Source organism: Mytilus edulis, chromosome 3 (assembly GCF_963676685.1).
Source record: "Mytilus edulis chromosome 3, xbMytEdul2.2, whole genome shotgun sequence".
Taxonomy (NCBI): Eukaryota; Metazoa; Mollusca; class Bivalvia; order Mytilida; family Mytilidae; genus Mytilus; species Mytilus edulis.
The window spans coordinates 103,801,511-103,816,276 of NC_092346.1; the positions used below are offsets into that span (position 1 = coordinate 103,801,511).

At 30.3% G+C, this 14,766-nt stretch overlaps 1 protein-coding gene across 1 annotated transcript; it reads right to left on the reverse strand.

Moving 5' to 3' along the window:
* Nucleotides 1–1,751: 1,751 nt before the first annotated feature.
* On the reverse strand, nucleotides 1,752–14,762 carry LOC139514701 (cysteine protease ATG4B-like). The gene is made up of 12 exons (XM_071304237.1): nucleotides 14,647–14,762; nucleotides 11,702–11,803; nucleotides 10,795–10,866; nucleotides 10,223–10,321; nucleotides 9,263–9,361; nucleotides 8,965–9,037; nucleotides 5,787–5,866; nucleotides 5,030–5,247; nucleotides 4,387–4,465; nucleotides 3,740–3,879; nucleotides 3,205–3,367; nucleotides 1,752–2,228 (listed from the first exon to the last, which is right to left on the reverse strand). Exons 1-12 carry the CDS (start codon nucleotides 14,663–14,665, stop codon nucleotides 2,167–2,169), a joined length of 1,206 nt encoding a protein of 401 aa, XP_071160338.1. The 5' UTR covers nucleotides 14,666–14,762; the 3' UTR covers nucleotides 1,752–2,166.
* Between the last annotated feature and the right edge of the window lie 4 nt (nucleotides 14,763–14,766).

The following is a 14,766-nucleotide window of genomic DNA, read 5'->3' on the forward strand; positions in this document are numbered from 1 at the left end:
AAATCATACTGCAGTTTAAACATTTACACACAAATTAAAATCAAACTATCAACTGTAAAGTATTTTTTAGTTAGTTTCTCTATATTTCACATTGGATAAATATAAAATGACTGTTTTTAAATTCTGTTTATAGTGACACTCAGTTTTAACAAACATCAGATAAGTGTTTTTTTATTAACAGATTATATCGGAAGTGCAAAAATAAGTGAGAAATTAAATGATTTTTTTCATTGTTGGGTATATTCTTACTAGATTGCTGTTGACTTTGGTTACTTGAAATACATATATTCTGATAAGTAGTCATAACATAAAGAAAAAAAAGTAAAACCAATTTATCATACAAAATCATTTTGTTTTCAGAAAAAGATAGAAAACAGTAGATTTTAGTATTGTGTAAAATAAGTTTATAATGCTGCTTATGCAAAGGTTAAAAGTTCAAGAAAGTTCAAAACAAAAAGTAAACTCTGGCATACCACATTATATGCCTGGTATTTTAGGGGAGTTTTTTTACACTTTAGATTAAATCCAATGGTGAATTTAGAGGGACAAAAAAATTATATAAATATATATTACAAATAAAAGGTTTAATGCATTAACAAATAAATAAAACAATAGTTATACTTTTATAGGATAATTATTTCATTGATAAATTTCCATTTAAAAAAAACCCAACTTTATAAATAGACATCATTTTCCTCTATAACTCATACAGAAACAATATATCACTATTGAAATTTCCACTGATAGAGAATTGACCAGTGTGCTTGAAATCCCCGTTTATGAAAATTGGTCAGTTTCTGAAATACGACCTGCATCTTGGACACAAGATTGAAATTTATAGACAAGACAAGAAACCTAAACTTTTTTTTATTTCCTAAATTGTACATGTCAAAGATCCTTTAATTAAATCAAATGACATGAAATGAGCCTCATAATGAAAATATAATTATTCATTATACAACTAATATAGGCTCTCATCGTGTGACAAGAAGTTTAACTGGAACAAAAGAAATCTTGCATACTTATCATACATTCACATACTAAAGGGATACTTTAAAGAAAGTGTCTTTTCTATATCCTTATTATAGTATTGAGTTTGTAGCACCAGTTCTTATGATTGGTCAGAAATTTAGGATAACAACTACAGATTACCAATATGCTTGACCTAACTTGAAAGACAATAAAACAGGTGTACCACAGAACTAATTTCAAACTAAAATTCCTTTTCTACAAAAATTTTGTATGATTTTTAACTTAAACAGTCTGATAGATTCAATCACTTCACCTTTATAACAGTAACAAATTTAGTTCATTTTTTTCAAAGCATATGTGAGATTCAAACATTATACCCATAATTTCCTATAAATAAATTCATTTGATAAAAAGTTTTGGGTTAACCAAACTATTGGCATACTTGGGAACAATTTAGATTTTTTTTAATTTTGTACTTGAGTTTGTTTTATGCTTTGTTTTATCGAGTTTACCTTTGTATATGTATTCATTTCCATTGATATTTAGAACGAGGCTGTTTTCGTTAGTTGTATCCTTACTCTGATGACTAAGATCTAAAGATACGGTTTGGATGGATCAAATGTTAGATTTGACACCAGCATGTCCCAAGTATATGTTGTTTTCTTTCTTTGCAGATGCATCAACCCGTATAGAATTCTTGTTTACCTGAACAGTTTATTAACTTACATCCCTTACTAAATGTCTTTATTTTGTTTGGCCAATTCCTGGACTTATTGAGATTAAAGAGTAATAGGTTGAAACACTATCACTGCTCACTATTAATACATTTTATTTTGCTAAAGGATGGACATTTATTCTTATTATTTTATTTCACTTCCAGATTCATAAATAAACTTGTGGTAACATGAACAGACAGGGAAAAATCAAAATAGAATTCTATAGACGACATACTCTCTAAAAAATGTAATATTCACAACTTAGTATCAAATTATACAATCATGGTTTAAAAAATAAATTACAGTTGAATGTAACTATGAAAAATAATAATCTGTAACAACTTTCATTCAGTTAAAATATGAAACATCATAGATGCTGCTTGAGGCAAAATCGTGAAAACTTGTTCTTATCTGTTGCTGAGAACACTGAACACATCTTTATACTATGTCCTAATATTACATATCACAGACATTATCATCAACCTATCAACTCAAATTCATCATCTGTTTCACAACCTGTGCCATCCAATACAGCAAATTCTGAAAATAAAATACGATAGGAATTATATAAATGGTGTATGACAAATAAAATTACAATAGGAATTATATAAATGGTGTATGACAAAATAAAATAACAATAGTAATTATATAAATGGTATACAGTGTAATCTGAGTATTCCATCGTCCTGCATTAACCAACTCATTTTCATGGTCCCAAAATATGCTTATCCTTTCAGAAAAAAACTGAGTAGTCCGACACCCTGCTTAATCCGACATTTTTTTCTGGTCCCCTGCTGTGTCAGATAACACAGGTTACACTGTATTACAAAATACAGATAACAATAGGAATTATATAAATAGTGTATTACAAAATAAAATAACAATAGGAATTATATCAATGGTGTTTTACAAAATAAAAAAAAAAGTTTGATAGCATTCTGTTTTGTCAAGATCAAAATTAAAAAAGAGGGGGAGATAAGACATAACAAATTAGTTTAATCTGTGAATGTTTATGGGCCTGTCCCAAGTCAGGAATCAGTGGATGTTCATAGGCCTGTCCCAAGTCAGGAATCAGTGAATGTTTATGGGCCTGTCCCAAGTCAGGAATCAGTGAATGTTTATGGGCCAGTCCCAAGTCAGGAATCTGTGAATGTTTATGGGCCTGTCCCAAGTCAGGAATCAGTGGATGTTTATGGGCCTGTCCCAAGTCAGGAATCTGTGAATGTTTATGGGCCTGTCCCAAGTCAGGAATCTGTGAATGTTTATGGGCCTGTCCCAAGTCAGGAATCAGTGGATGTTTATGGGATATTTTTTTTCTTTCCAATTTTCAGAATTTGTTATTGATGGCAAACCTTCTAAACTTGTTGACTGTAAATAATTATATTTGTTATTTGTTTAATTATTACTTTTGTTAGTTTATTAAAGTTTACTTTAGAGTAGATTGTGCTGGAATCATATCGTAATTTGATGGTGGCTAGGAAGACCAAAGATGTTATAACAAATTGAATAGGATTACCTGAAGAAGAAGGGAATTTGCCACTGTATGGTTCATAGGGTGGCCAGTGTGGTGGTCTGTCTTGGTACAATTCAAACATTGGGGTTCGACTTTCACAGGTTATAAACTTTCTTATAGTTGTACATAAATCATCAAATTCTGATTCTGTTCCACAGTAAAATCCCTGAAATAAATACATGTAAAAATTCTTATTCTATGCAGCCGTTCAACCCTGAAAATAGGTCAAGTACAAATTACTACAATAAAACCTCTCCAAATCTTTCTGAAATTTTTGAGTGTAATGCCAGAATTTGTTTTAATGAAGATTTCCACATTGGAAATTACAAAAAGTTTTAAAAACATAGTATCAAAATGATAGAACTCTACATTTATGAATTGATTTGCAGGATGTCATTACAAGACAAATTAGTTGCTAGTATTGAGGAATAATGCCAAATTAAGATATGTTTTGCTCTTCATCTCTAATCCAATCAGGTTATTGTTTTAGTGAATGTTGATGCTTTTAACAGTACCCGTTTTACATTAAATTACTTACAACTGCTATAGAAGGATCAAGTTCTAAAATATTCATCATACAAGGGTGAGGACAATGGAAGCTGTCATCGTTACTTAAGTGGTCATTTAGGTCTACAGATACTTGTGTAGTGTGTGGATCTAAGTATATCAACTTGTCTCCTGAAAAAACAGATACTTGTGTAGTGTGTGGATCTAACTTGAAAATAATGGTATAATTGTACCCCATGATGAAACTAATTTGTACATATATTTATTCGTTTAATTTGAAGAATTGCTTTAGCCGTGTGATATGACTTTTGTTATCAACTGCTTCCGGTTTTTATCGCATGCTTTTCTATAACATTATCGCATTATATTTTGACGTCATTTGGCAAATTCCGGAAAATACACCTCAATGTTTTTTTGTGTAAAACATAACAAAGTTAGATAAAAAAAAAAATTGGAATCAGGAAACATGGGAAAATATATTATTGAAAAATGCAAAACAAAAATAATTATAAACAACAAGTGATTTTTTTCAAAGTTTTTGTCTGTATGTCTTCTGCTGGAGTATATGATAAAAAGAACATATATATCAGACCTCTTATCAGCTTTAGGTCATGGTTTCCCTCCAATTATACCTAGTGGGTAAAATGAATGAGGCCCTAATCTTGGACATGTACATACCTACGTAACCCACAAACCAATGAGCCTGATTTGGTTTACCTCCAATTATACCTACAGAGTGAGTAAAACTTAAACATTTCTGAAACAAAAAATTTACAAAAGTTATTCATATACAATCTATACAAATCTATATATATCAAACTTTGTATTTTATGCAGTTTATTTTTATATATACTGTGTATTGTAATTGTATGTGCTTATGAATAACTTTTGGCATAAACTTAAAAGTAAAAAAAATCATACACAATTGATTAGTTGACAGACCTTTTTTTTGGGTAATTTTATTGACAGAACAGGGATTGTCTCTTGTTATCTTTCTATTTGATTAGGTAATGAACGTAAATATATTCAAACAGTACAACTGTTGTCAAATCTGATATCCTGATTTTTTGGCAAATATACATTTAGCCTGTAACATTTTAAAGAGAGCAAAATGACAATTTTTCATGAAACATGGATATACATGTAATTGATTTTCTTGATTTGTAAAGAAAAGATATTTACAAGAATTGCATGGTATAGATTTCCATATTAAACCCATATGTTCTATTGTCAATGATGGCAACCATGTTGTTTGGGAAAATTAGGAAAATTCTGCAATTATTAATGATTCTATCTACTCCCTGTAAATATTGATACTGACCTTTAAACTTTCTATATAAACAGCATTTATATCTGTTAAACCAAGTCGCAACGGTAAAATCAATAATAAAGGTTTCCATTTTGAGGGATCAACATGACTAGATTTATTTTTGTCTTGTGGTTTTGCACGACTACTACATCCCGTAGCACCAGCTTTCATACTGTTCATTCCTAATATATCACAAGTTGTCTTCTCATAACCAGGTTTACATAAACATTCTGAAGGAAAGAATAAACTTCAAAATTTATTTAATGTTCATTAATGGTATGTTTGAACTTTTTCACAATTTCATCTAAAATGTCTATAAGTTGCTATGAGCACAAAAAATGTAAATACACTGTTACTTAAGGATGTACAACTACCATTGTAAATCTGTCCAAAAATCTGGACATCTTAAATAAAAGACATTGACATGATAATAACTACCTTTTTTCTTCGTTATTTGTTTTTATGGTAAATGACCAAACTAATGAGTCAAGCCCTTTACAATTCATTTTTACAGTGTGTCTTACATAGTGTTGCTACACAACTATCCAGGTATTGAGTGCTCTCAATCATGTAAAACCCTACATATTTATTTTAGCCTGGCCCACATCAGTAACCAGTTATCTATAGGGTCACATTAGATTGCTGTCTGCCAATTTTTTTTGGTATATTTATTGTTTTTTCTCTTCTGATTTGTTTTCTTTCATTCTTAAGATACAAGAATGCTGTTAACAACTTTGATAATTATGAAAAATCTAATTCAATACATTACTTATATCATGTTCTATAATTGTGTTGTCCATAGCAACATGTATCACCAATGAACTCCATTCATCAAACACTACTAATTTTCTACAAAAAATAAACATAAGAGGCATTTATTAAAATTTAAATTTTCTAAAAAATAAAAACAAATTTGCACAAAAAAGTTACTAAATTATGTTGTCTATAATCTATATAAACTTGTTTTTTAGGTCAACATTTGAGAAAATTTATTACAACTAAAATAAAATCTTTACTTCAAATGTTATTTCTAGCAAAATTGTACTTTATCATATGTCTCTTTTTTTTTTTTTTTTTTAAGTTAATTTTTTTGTCCATAAATTAGGTTTTTCTCATATGAATTAATTAACATTTTGTCTTGTCACAGTCAGTGCTTACTATATGATATGATTTTTGCTCATTGCTGAAGACTGGATGGTTAGTGACTTACAGTTTCTTACATCTACATCATTCGGTCTCATGGATAGTTGTCTTATTGACAATTATACCACATCTTATGAAACAATTGAGTTATCTCCCATTACTTGGAAAGTCTAAATTAAAAACAACTCAAGAGTAAAACATGGCCAATTGCAACTGCAATATATGTATATCAGACCAATCCAATATTAATTTCCATTTAACTTATGTCACTTCTTCAGACCTCTGTTTTGTTTTTATTGGTGCATTTTATTGATGAGTAAAATTTGGCAATGTACAATAAGAAAAACTAGCTCTTTTTTGAAATTAAAGAATCTTTCTGTTTACAGTGAAAAAACCATTACTCAAGTCAAAATAAAAATTAAAAGCATTAACTATGGCAGGAATACGTCTCATGTGGTTCATTCTAATCTATGCCAATCTTTATCTAAACCTATAGAACAAGATTTAGTAAAATTGTAAGCAAGCATTATTATCATTCTTTCACAATGATATGCAAATAATTTGTTTTCCTTCTACATGAAATCATGAGACATAATGGTCTTTTTTTATTGGAGTCACAATAGCAAAATTGGTGGATTTTTTATGTTTTAAGAGGGGGGCAAGGGGGGTCCCAATAACAGCAAAACAGCAAATTGATTTGGCTTATAACAGATAACAAGGAATTAAAATGGACAAAAACAGATAACAGTAAATGAAATATTAAAATAAGTCGGGTCATTGACAGATCCATTATTTCTTATTACGGGTATAATTCCTTTGTAATGAATTCCATTTTCTATGAACATGTTCTTAAAATTATGTGTCTAGAATGCGTTTACTACTCAGTATATTTTTATACACTCGTTTACGGGAAGTATTATGGAATACTGTTGTCAATCTGTCGTCAACATGTCAAACATAACTCCAACACTCTTTAACCAATTTGCATAAAACTTTGGAAAAATGTTTATATCTATTGACATGAGCTCCGTTTTTTTTATATATAAATTTCAGATTTAAAGTTTTTGAGTAATGGGGTTTTATGTAATTTTATCTATTGACATGAGCTCCCTTTCAATTTTTATAAATTTTAGATTTTACGTTATAGCTATTGTTGTAAGCGCCCTTTCTATTTTCATTAATTTTAGATTTTATGTTATTGAGTTGAGGGGTTCTATTCATTAAAAAAGGTGGTATTTTCCAGTTTTCGGACAATAACTCAAAAATGTTTTCAGCAGTTCTCATGAAACTTTGGCGTATTGTTTATATATTATTGACTGAAGCTCTCTTTAAATTTTTATAAATATCTGATATGACATAAGGAAGTTATCGAATATTTCAAAAAGGGCGACGGACGTATCATGCGTTCATGGCGTAGCTGTTTATTTGTTATAGAATACTTTTTTTCAGCATTTATTTTTAAACAGTTATAGAAACTCACACATTCACACATGCTTATAATCTAAATAGTGTGTAATAAAATTGAGAATGGAAATGAGGAATATGTCAAAGAGAAAAAATGATATCTAGTAAATATTCAAGGGCAGTTATGGTATCAAAGCAGGTCCAATTGACATATAGTTCTTGTGTTTGTTGCTACTAAAAAATGACCTAAAAAAGTTTGAAAATATATATTCCCATTCTGACTTTTTTTTTAAATGCCCATTTAATGAGGTGTGTGAATTTTTCTTAATAAGACTATGAGGCAAAGTGGTATATAGGGTAGAAAAATCAAAAGCACCAATTATAAGCATGCAATTTATCAAGTACCTCGAACCAATTTTTGACACTTCAAAAGTAATTTATTCCACTATTTTCATAGGCTCAATTTGAACAATTTTTATCAGGCTTTTGATTGCACCAAGTGTACTAGTAAGTAGAATACATAGTTTAGTAGGGGAACAATGGCTTAAAGACAAAATAAATCTTTGTTTGTAATGAGCTATGTGCAGCTTCGGAACCCAGTACATGGTTGGAACTTTCATTGTACAATGTGTTTGGTTCTGCTTGAAAAGAATCACAGAGCTGAGTCAATGTACCATATTAAATAAAAGGTTAACTGTTTGTAAGGACCTAGTCCTTAATTGAGATTCTTGTCAGATATTCCTGGCCATATGTTTTCCTTTTTGTCATATTAAGAATTGTTCTGATTTAATATGTTGGTATGGGAAACAAGGAACATTATCCTCATACAAAAAAAATAAGATAATTCTAAATACATGTTCCAAAAAATGGAATTTATTACAAAGGATAATCTTAATATACAGTGGAATTGTCCTGGACCTCACTTCTGTGAATGGTATATATTAATGGAATCCTTCTCCAAGTACGGGACCAACTTATTAGTATGGTGGAAAATTTGCTGTAAAAAAATGCTAACATTCCAATTTTCAATAACAGTTAACAGCAAATACATTATCACAATAACAGATAACAAAAAAACTAAAAGCCCAATAACAGCTAACAAAGAATAAGACAATAACAGCTAACAGCAAATATATTTTCAGAATAACAGATAACAAAGAATTAAATTGCCCCATAACAGCATAACAGTTAAACCCCTTGAACCCAGCTAGAGTACTATAAATCAAGAATTCAAAAAAAAAAAAAACAACATTTATCAGCATATTTTATGTACTAAAACTGCATATTTAATTATTTAAAAAATTATTGTAAAAAAACAGTTAAATCGGTTAGAATTGAGCAAGTCCTAATTTAAAAATTAGATGAGCTCTAAATGCAGAAGTAAAATCAAATCAACTTACTTTAAAACTTGTGCCACTGTATTTGGACCAAACCACTGACCAATGTTTTTACCTTCAGATACACCCATGGAAGCTGGAAAAATAAATAACTGATGTTAAAAAATAAACACTTCTTTTTTTACAAGAATAAGAACAAGTCAAGTAAAATCACTGATTAGAAAGAAAATTTCCTTAGCCAGCACTTTAATTATTGCATGTATAGTCCAGACATTTACTGATCTCTTTGGAGTTGTTTTTCATATTTTTTCTGGTCTGGAATAATATAAATTTCAAAACTATACAAAAAGTAAATGTATACCTATTTGATGAATTGAATAGTATGCATTCTTTTTATCCAGAAACATTTCCAAAACTTTTCTATATTTTTCATCATATATTTTTCTTGTCCATCTCCAATCTGAAAAAATAACAAGAGATGATTAACTCTGGAAATGAATAAACTTTATAACAAGTTTTCCTTATATTTAAATCTCATTACAAGAATCCCCCTTATTGTTAGTCAAACATCAGATTTATTGTTACTGCAATATATTGGGATTGATATGGAAAATAATTTTATTTACATTTCTGAATAAATGAATAATTTGGAAGTTTAAAATGTATTTTCAGCAAATCTTTAAGTGCAATTGTTTTAGGAATGTGTTTTGCCTTGGAATGTTATGTAAAGTTTAATAATCTGGGTTCTGCACCTATTCTTATGTAAAGAACATATATACAAGTTTATGGATCTAAATATGACTTATGATTTGAAATATTGCATGAAATGCATTTGAAATGGATAGCTTCACAGCCGATTGCATTGAGTGTGTTGGGAAAGGTAATATCTATTGTTAGCTTGCTTGCTAGCTGAACTGTGAAGACATTATCATGTTAGGTAAACTATCCTCCTATAACAGTAGACTAGTCCGACAGATAACCAATCTATGTGTCTGTTGGACTAGGCTACTTTGAAAGGAGGGTAGTATCTCTGCCCTAATAATGGCTTCATGGTTCAGCTAACAAGCAAGCTAACCAAAGATATTATGGTTACCTTTGCCTACTTGTTCAATGAAATCGGCTGTAAAAGTATAAATTTTTATAGCATTCTTCCCATAGAGCATTTCCAAACAATAAATCTCAGGTGTTTTGTTGCTTGTCCGTAGTTTAACAATTTATAACAATAAGAAATGCACACAAGAAAATCTAAATTTAAAGTTCTTATACCGTGGCTTCAAAAAGTAAATATCTCCTGGTTCAAACAATAGATAATCTATCCTACCTCTACCACAGTGTCTATTTAACAAAGCTTGGGCTAACATCATCTGACCACATCTCAACATACAACCCCATCCTGTGTCTAATGTTGGTCCAGTTCCTCCTTTTAAAAATAGTAAAAGCATAGATTTATCCTTAAATGTTCACACTACTAATTAGTTAAAGTCAAGTTTCTTTTGGAATCTTCCAGAATGAAAGATAATTAACACAAAACATAAGATAAAAGTGCTTGACATCACAATTGAATTTGCAATGTCAATTAATTTAAAAGGTCACATACAGATCAAAATGGACATTTCTATTGGAGTTGCACTGACTCTACATGTATGAATTTCAATAATATCTTTCCAAAATATATTATTTGCACACTTTAAATAATGAAACAGTTACACTTGTTCTTTGCTTCATCATTTTTTGCCTTGTGGTAGATAAAGGGTTGATTAACTAACAGCTTTTTATTTCAGGGGTAGTAGAAGACATGGTCATCATTATGATTAACCTATAAATACAAAAGTCACTTTTAACCAAAATATCACAATTATAGACTTGAGTAAGAGAAATAAAATTCTATATTACCTATGGCTGGAAAGTTTTTCCTGTATGTTAACCAAATTCTGGACAAGAAATCAAGTTTTAACTCATTTAAATCTGTAAAAAGAAAACATGATAAATTATGCCATATGAACAAATAATGAATATTATATATATATATATACAAGTACATTGTGCATTGATAATCTACAGGTACATAACAAAAAGTGTTAAAATTAATAGACAACTTTCAAGTTCAATGCTTTTCCGTTAAAAAAATCGGTTTTAGTGAACATCAGTGCGTTTAGGGGCGTCATCACTTCCGTTCCAATGTTGAAAGAGTTGTTGGAAAACTAAAAAGCTATTTTGCACGAATTATTCAGCAAATTGAATCCTTTTAATTGTCTTTCAGCACTGCTGTCATTCGGGAATTGTGATTAAGTACCTACAGAACAAATATTATTTCTAGTTTATCCTGCACAATGACAATCACTTAGATGCTTGATGATTGTTCATAGTGCAGGGATACATGCAATCCCCTCTATCTGGTAAATGACATCATAAATACACACATACAATGTAATTGAAGAGTTTTTGCAGGTGAAGGACAAACTCGAAAGTGGATATTTGGATAATGACTGAACTTAGTTAATTCAATAATTTGTTTAGTGCATTGTCAAGAATGGAAATTTGTCTCGTTGGCCCTGATAATACATCTTGCTTCATGTACATGTATATCTATCTATTAAATAATACAATGTCTGCCTTGATTTTTTTATGCAATTTTACAATTAATTCAGACACATTTATCTTGAACTTAAAAATGCAATTTCATATCTTCAACTACCTAGATATTGTAAATAAAATAATATACTTTTAAATAATGTTCCATATTAAACATGTTAAAAGATGTAGAAATAGCATGAATGATTTCTTTGAATTAGAAACATACCATATAGAGTACTGTATGGGGTTCCCATAAGGTATACAGGTTCTTCTGTTGGTGGGAACTCATCATAATTCACAGGCCCAGCTTCATAGGTGAATGTTGAGACTAAAACAGAGACTAAAACAATCAAGAGTTCTTAAATCATAAAATAAAGGCAAAAGACATCAAAATGAAATTTAAATCTATCAAATTTACTTGTACAGTTCATAAGTAGATATGTAGAGTTACACTAAATGAGACCACAATGCTGCAAATTGATTTTTTGGTCAGTAAAATGGATATAGTCAAAACATGAGATTTTGTTAGTTGATTATGCAAAAATATTGAGAGTGACAAAAATTATATTTTTTTGGCAAAGGTGGTGAAAAGGAAATTTAACCATGGAGAAACACTGACTGGAATTTATTGGTTCTGTTGTATGGGTTTGTACTTGTTTATCTGTTCTCTTTTCACAACAATCACTTTTCCATTGTGCCATCAGATATTTTGTATTGTGATGTTAAAATTTTACAGGATTTTTTTTCAGTAATGGTGGACAAATAGCGATAAGGTGTATATAACACCATATTAGATAAAGTTTTCCAGTAATATCTACTGCTGGCTGACCTGAGGTCAAATTGTGTGTAATGGACCCCCTTAAACAACCAGATCTTGCTATGACGCAATAACTTTAGCGTAATCTGTGACATGAGAGGTATTGTGCATCAGACTACTAACACAAAGGTTCCTTGTTTGATCCTCGTTCCGGAAAGAAAATTTCAAGGATTTAATTTTTGGCTCTCCCTTGACACCATTTGCAAGTATGGTCTTGAGGAAACAATGATAGTTCGTCGGAAGGGGACGATAAATATCTGACCCATTTTAAAAGAGTCATATCTCTTGGATGTAAAAGATATAATAATAATCAAGCATTATTTAGAGTCGTCTAGGTACACAAACAGAGACAACATAAGCTCTAATGAGCTTTTAACCGACATCCTTATAGATTTTGAAAAAGAGCAGGCTAATGCCGCTACAAGGCAGCATTACCATCCGCAAAGTGTACAGGGATTGATTTAAGTTGCAATAACTTTTTTCCTAATCCACTGTAAATACATGTTATACCATGGAAGTATTATATTGACAGGAACTCCAACGAAAAATTAGCACATTCGCACCCCACTGATTTCTTTAGGTTAATAAAAGATTCCGACTCAGTATGTCAAGTATGTGAAAACTCCTTTGTGGGGTATCTGCGATGCCGCCCTCGCGTGTGTAGTTTACAGAAACTGATCTTATCACGTGATCTGTTATCGAGGGTCTAATCTACCTACCAATGTAAATAAACACGGAAACTCCCGTGGCTAATTGCGAATCGCTACATGAATAACGACACCTGTTTCTATTCAATAATTAAAGACTACAGCTGAAACAATCTTAAAAATCGGTCCATATTTAACAGAATGACAAAAGAAAAATAACTGTATTTGGAAAGAAGTTAAGATTATTTTTAGTTTTGTCTAATATGTTTTTATCACTAGAACTAGGAAATCGGGAAATATCGGATTATGCAAATTACATGACTCTGAAGTAGAGTGTTTGCAGAAAATAATTTGATGTCCGTGTAGTGTGCCTGATGGCGCCTGATAACTTAAATTTTAAGTTAAAGATTGTAAATTTTAATCGAGTGTAACACAAATATTAATAGTTTTCTCGATCGTAAAATGTAACTTAACATATTTATAGAAATTGTTTTAAGCACTAAGAGGTGGATAATTATATGCCCGTGATTGTCTCTCAATATAGTATGTATCAAGTTAAAACACAGATTACATGTACACCTTCTTTTTTTTTTAAATTCAACCTGGTCCGAGATTGCTCTGGCGTCTGACGGATTTGTTTTGGGAAATTTATAAAATTTTCTTTTTGTTGAAATGAATGAAACATTTGACACGGGACTTTCAGTAAACAATTCAACAAGTGATTTGTTAGCAGTAAACCTCAATTATACATGCAGATTACAACTATTTGTTTCCTTACACAAGACATTTATTATAATTCAATATTATATAAAAATTAGAAGATATGATTGCCAATAAGACTACTCTCCACCAGAGATCAAATGAAACCGAAGTTTTCAACTATAGTCACCTTACAGCCTTAAACATATTTTAGCAAATCCATTTCATATATGAAAAAAATTCTATTGGCCTGATTATGCACAAAACAAATAACAGAGAAACAAATAAGCGAATATAAAGAATAAATAGATATTTGCGATTGAAAATGATGTCCATGCAAACGATTATGTTTTTTTTTCAGGTTTTTTTTTTGTTTTTTTTTTTTGGGGGGGGGGGGATCATATGGCATCTGTTTGCTAGTTTATTAACATAGAAAACCTAAAAACTATAAATTGTCAACTGCCAAATATTGGCATGGTCGTTAAATGTCATATCCTTGACATTTATGTATACATCCGGTTACCTCGGTAAATTCCGTAATTACGAGTATCCCGAAAACGTCGTTGAACCCATGCATCGATACAACTAATTGAAAGATGTCAAATTAATTAACAGATACTTAACGATTTTGCGGCATCGCACTATAAACGTTTGAAGTCGGTTTGTTGGAGTTCCTGTCAATATAATACTTCCATGGTTATACTAAACTAAAACATGAACTGGAAAAACATATCGTCTGCAGGAAACAAATAATTATAATAGTCCCGTTACCCGTTATACCATAATTGATATTTATTGTCAAGACTATTTCTTCAATTTCCACCTTGGTGTTAAAATCATGCTTATATGAAGTAATTATTTGACATACTGTTTCTTTTAACCCTATTCTTGTACATGATAAAGAAAGAACTTGAAAGCATGAACTTTTTTAAAAGTTTTGTACATAGAATGAAACAATAACATGTTTTCAATTCAAGAACTGTGGAAAAGACTGTTAAGATTATTCACCTTCTGTTAGAAAGTCCATTTCTGAAGACTCTTATATCTTTTCAATTTGCCATTTGTCATATTTTTTCTTGATAAAGTCCGAGGCTACCAAAACGAATCATAACATTGAAATTTCCGAAA

Coding starts and splice junctions, on each gene's coding strand:
- LOC139514701 (XM_071304237.1), bottom strand. Junction 9,362..10,222: donor AAATAGACACTGTGGTAGAG/GTAGGATAGATT, acceptor TTATTTTTTCAG/ATTGGAGATGGACAAGAAAA. Junction 3,880..4,386: donor TTGGTTTGTGGGTTACGTAG/GTATGTACATGT, acceptor CTGTTTTTTCAG/GAGACAAGTTGATATACTTA.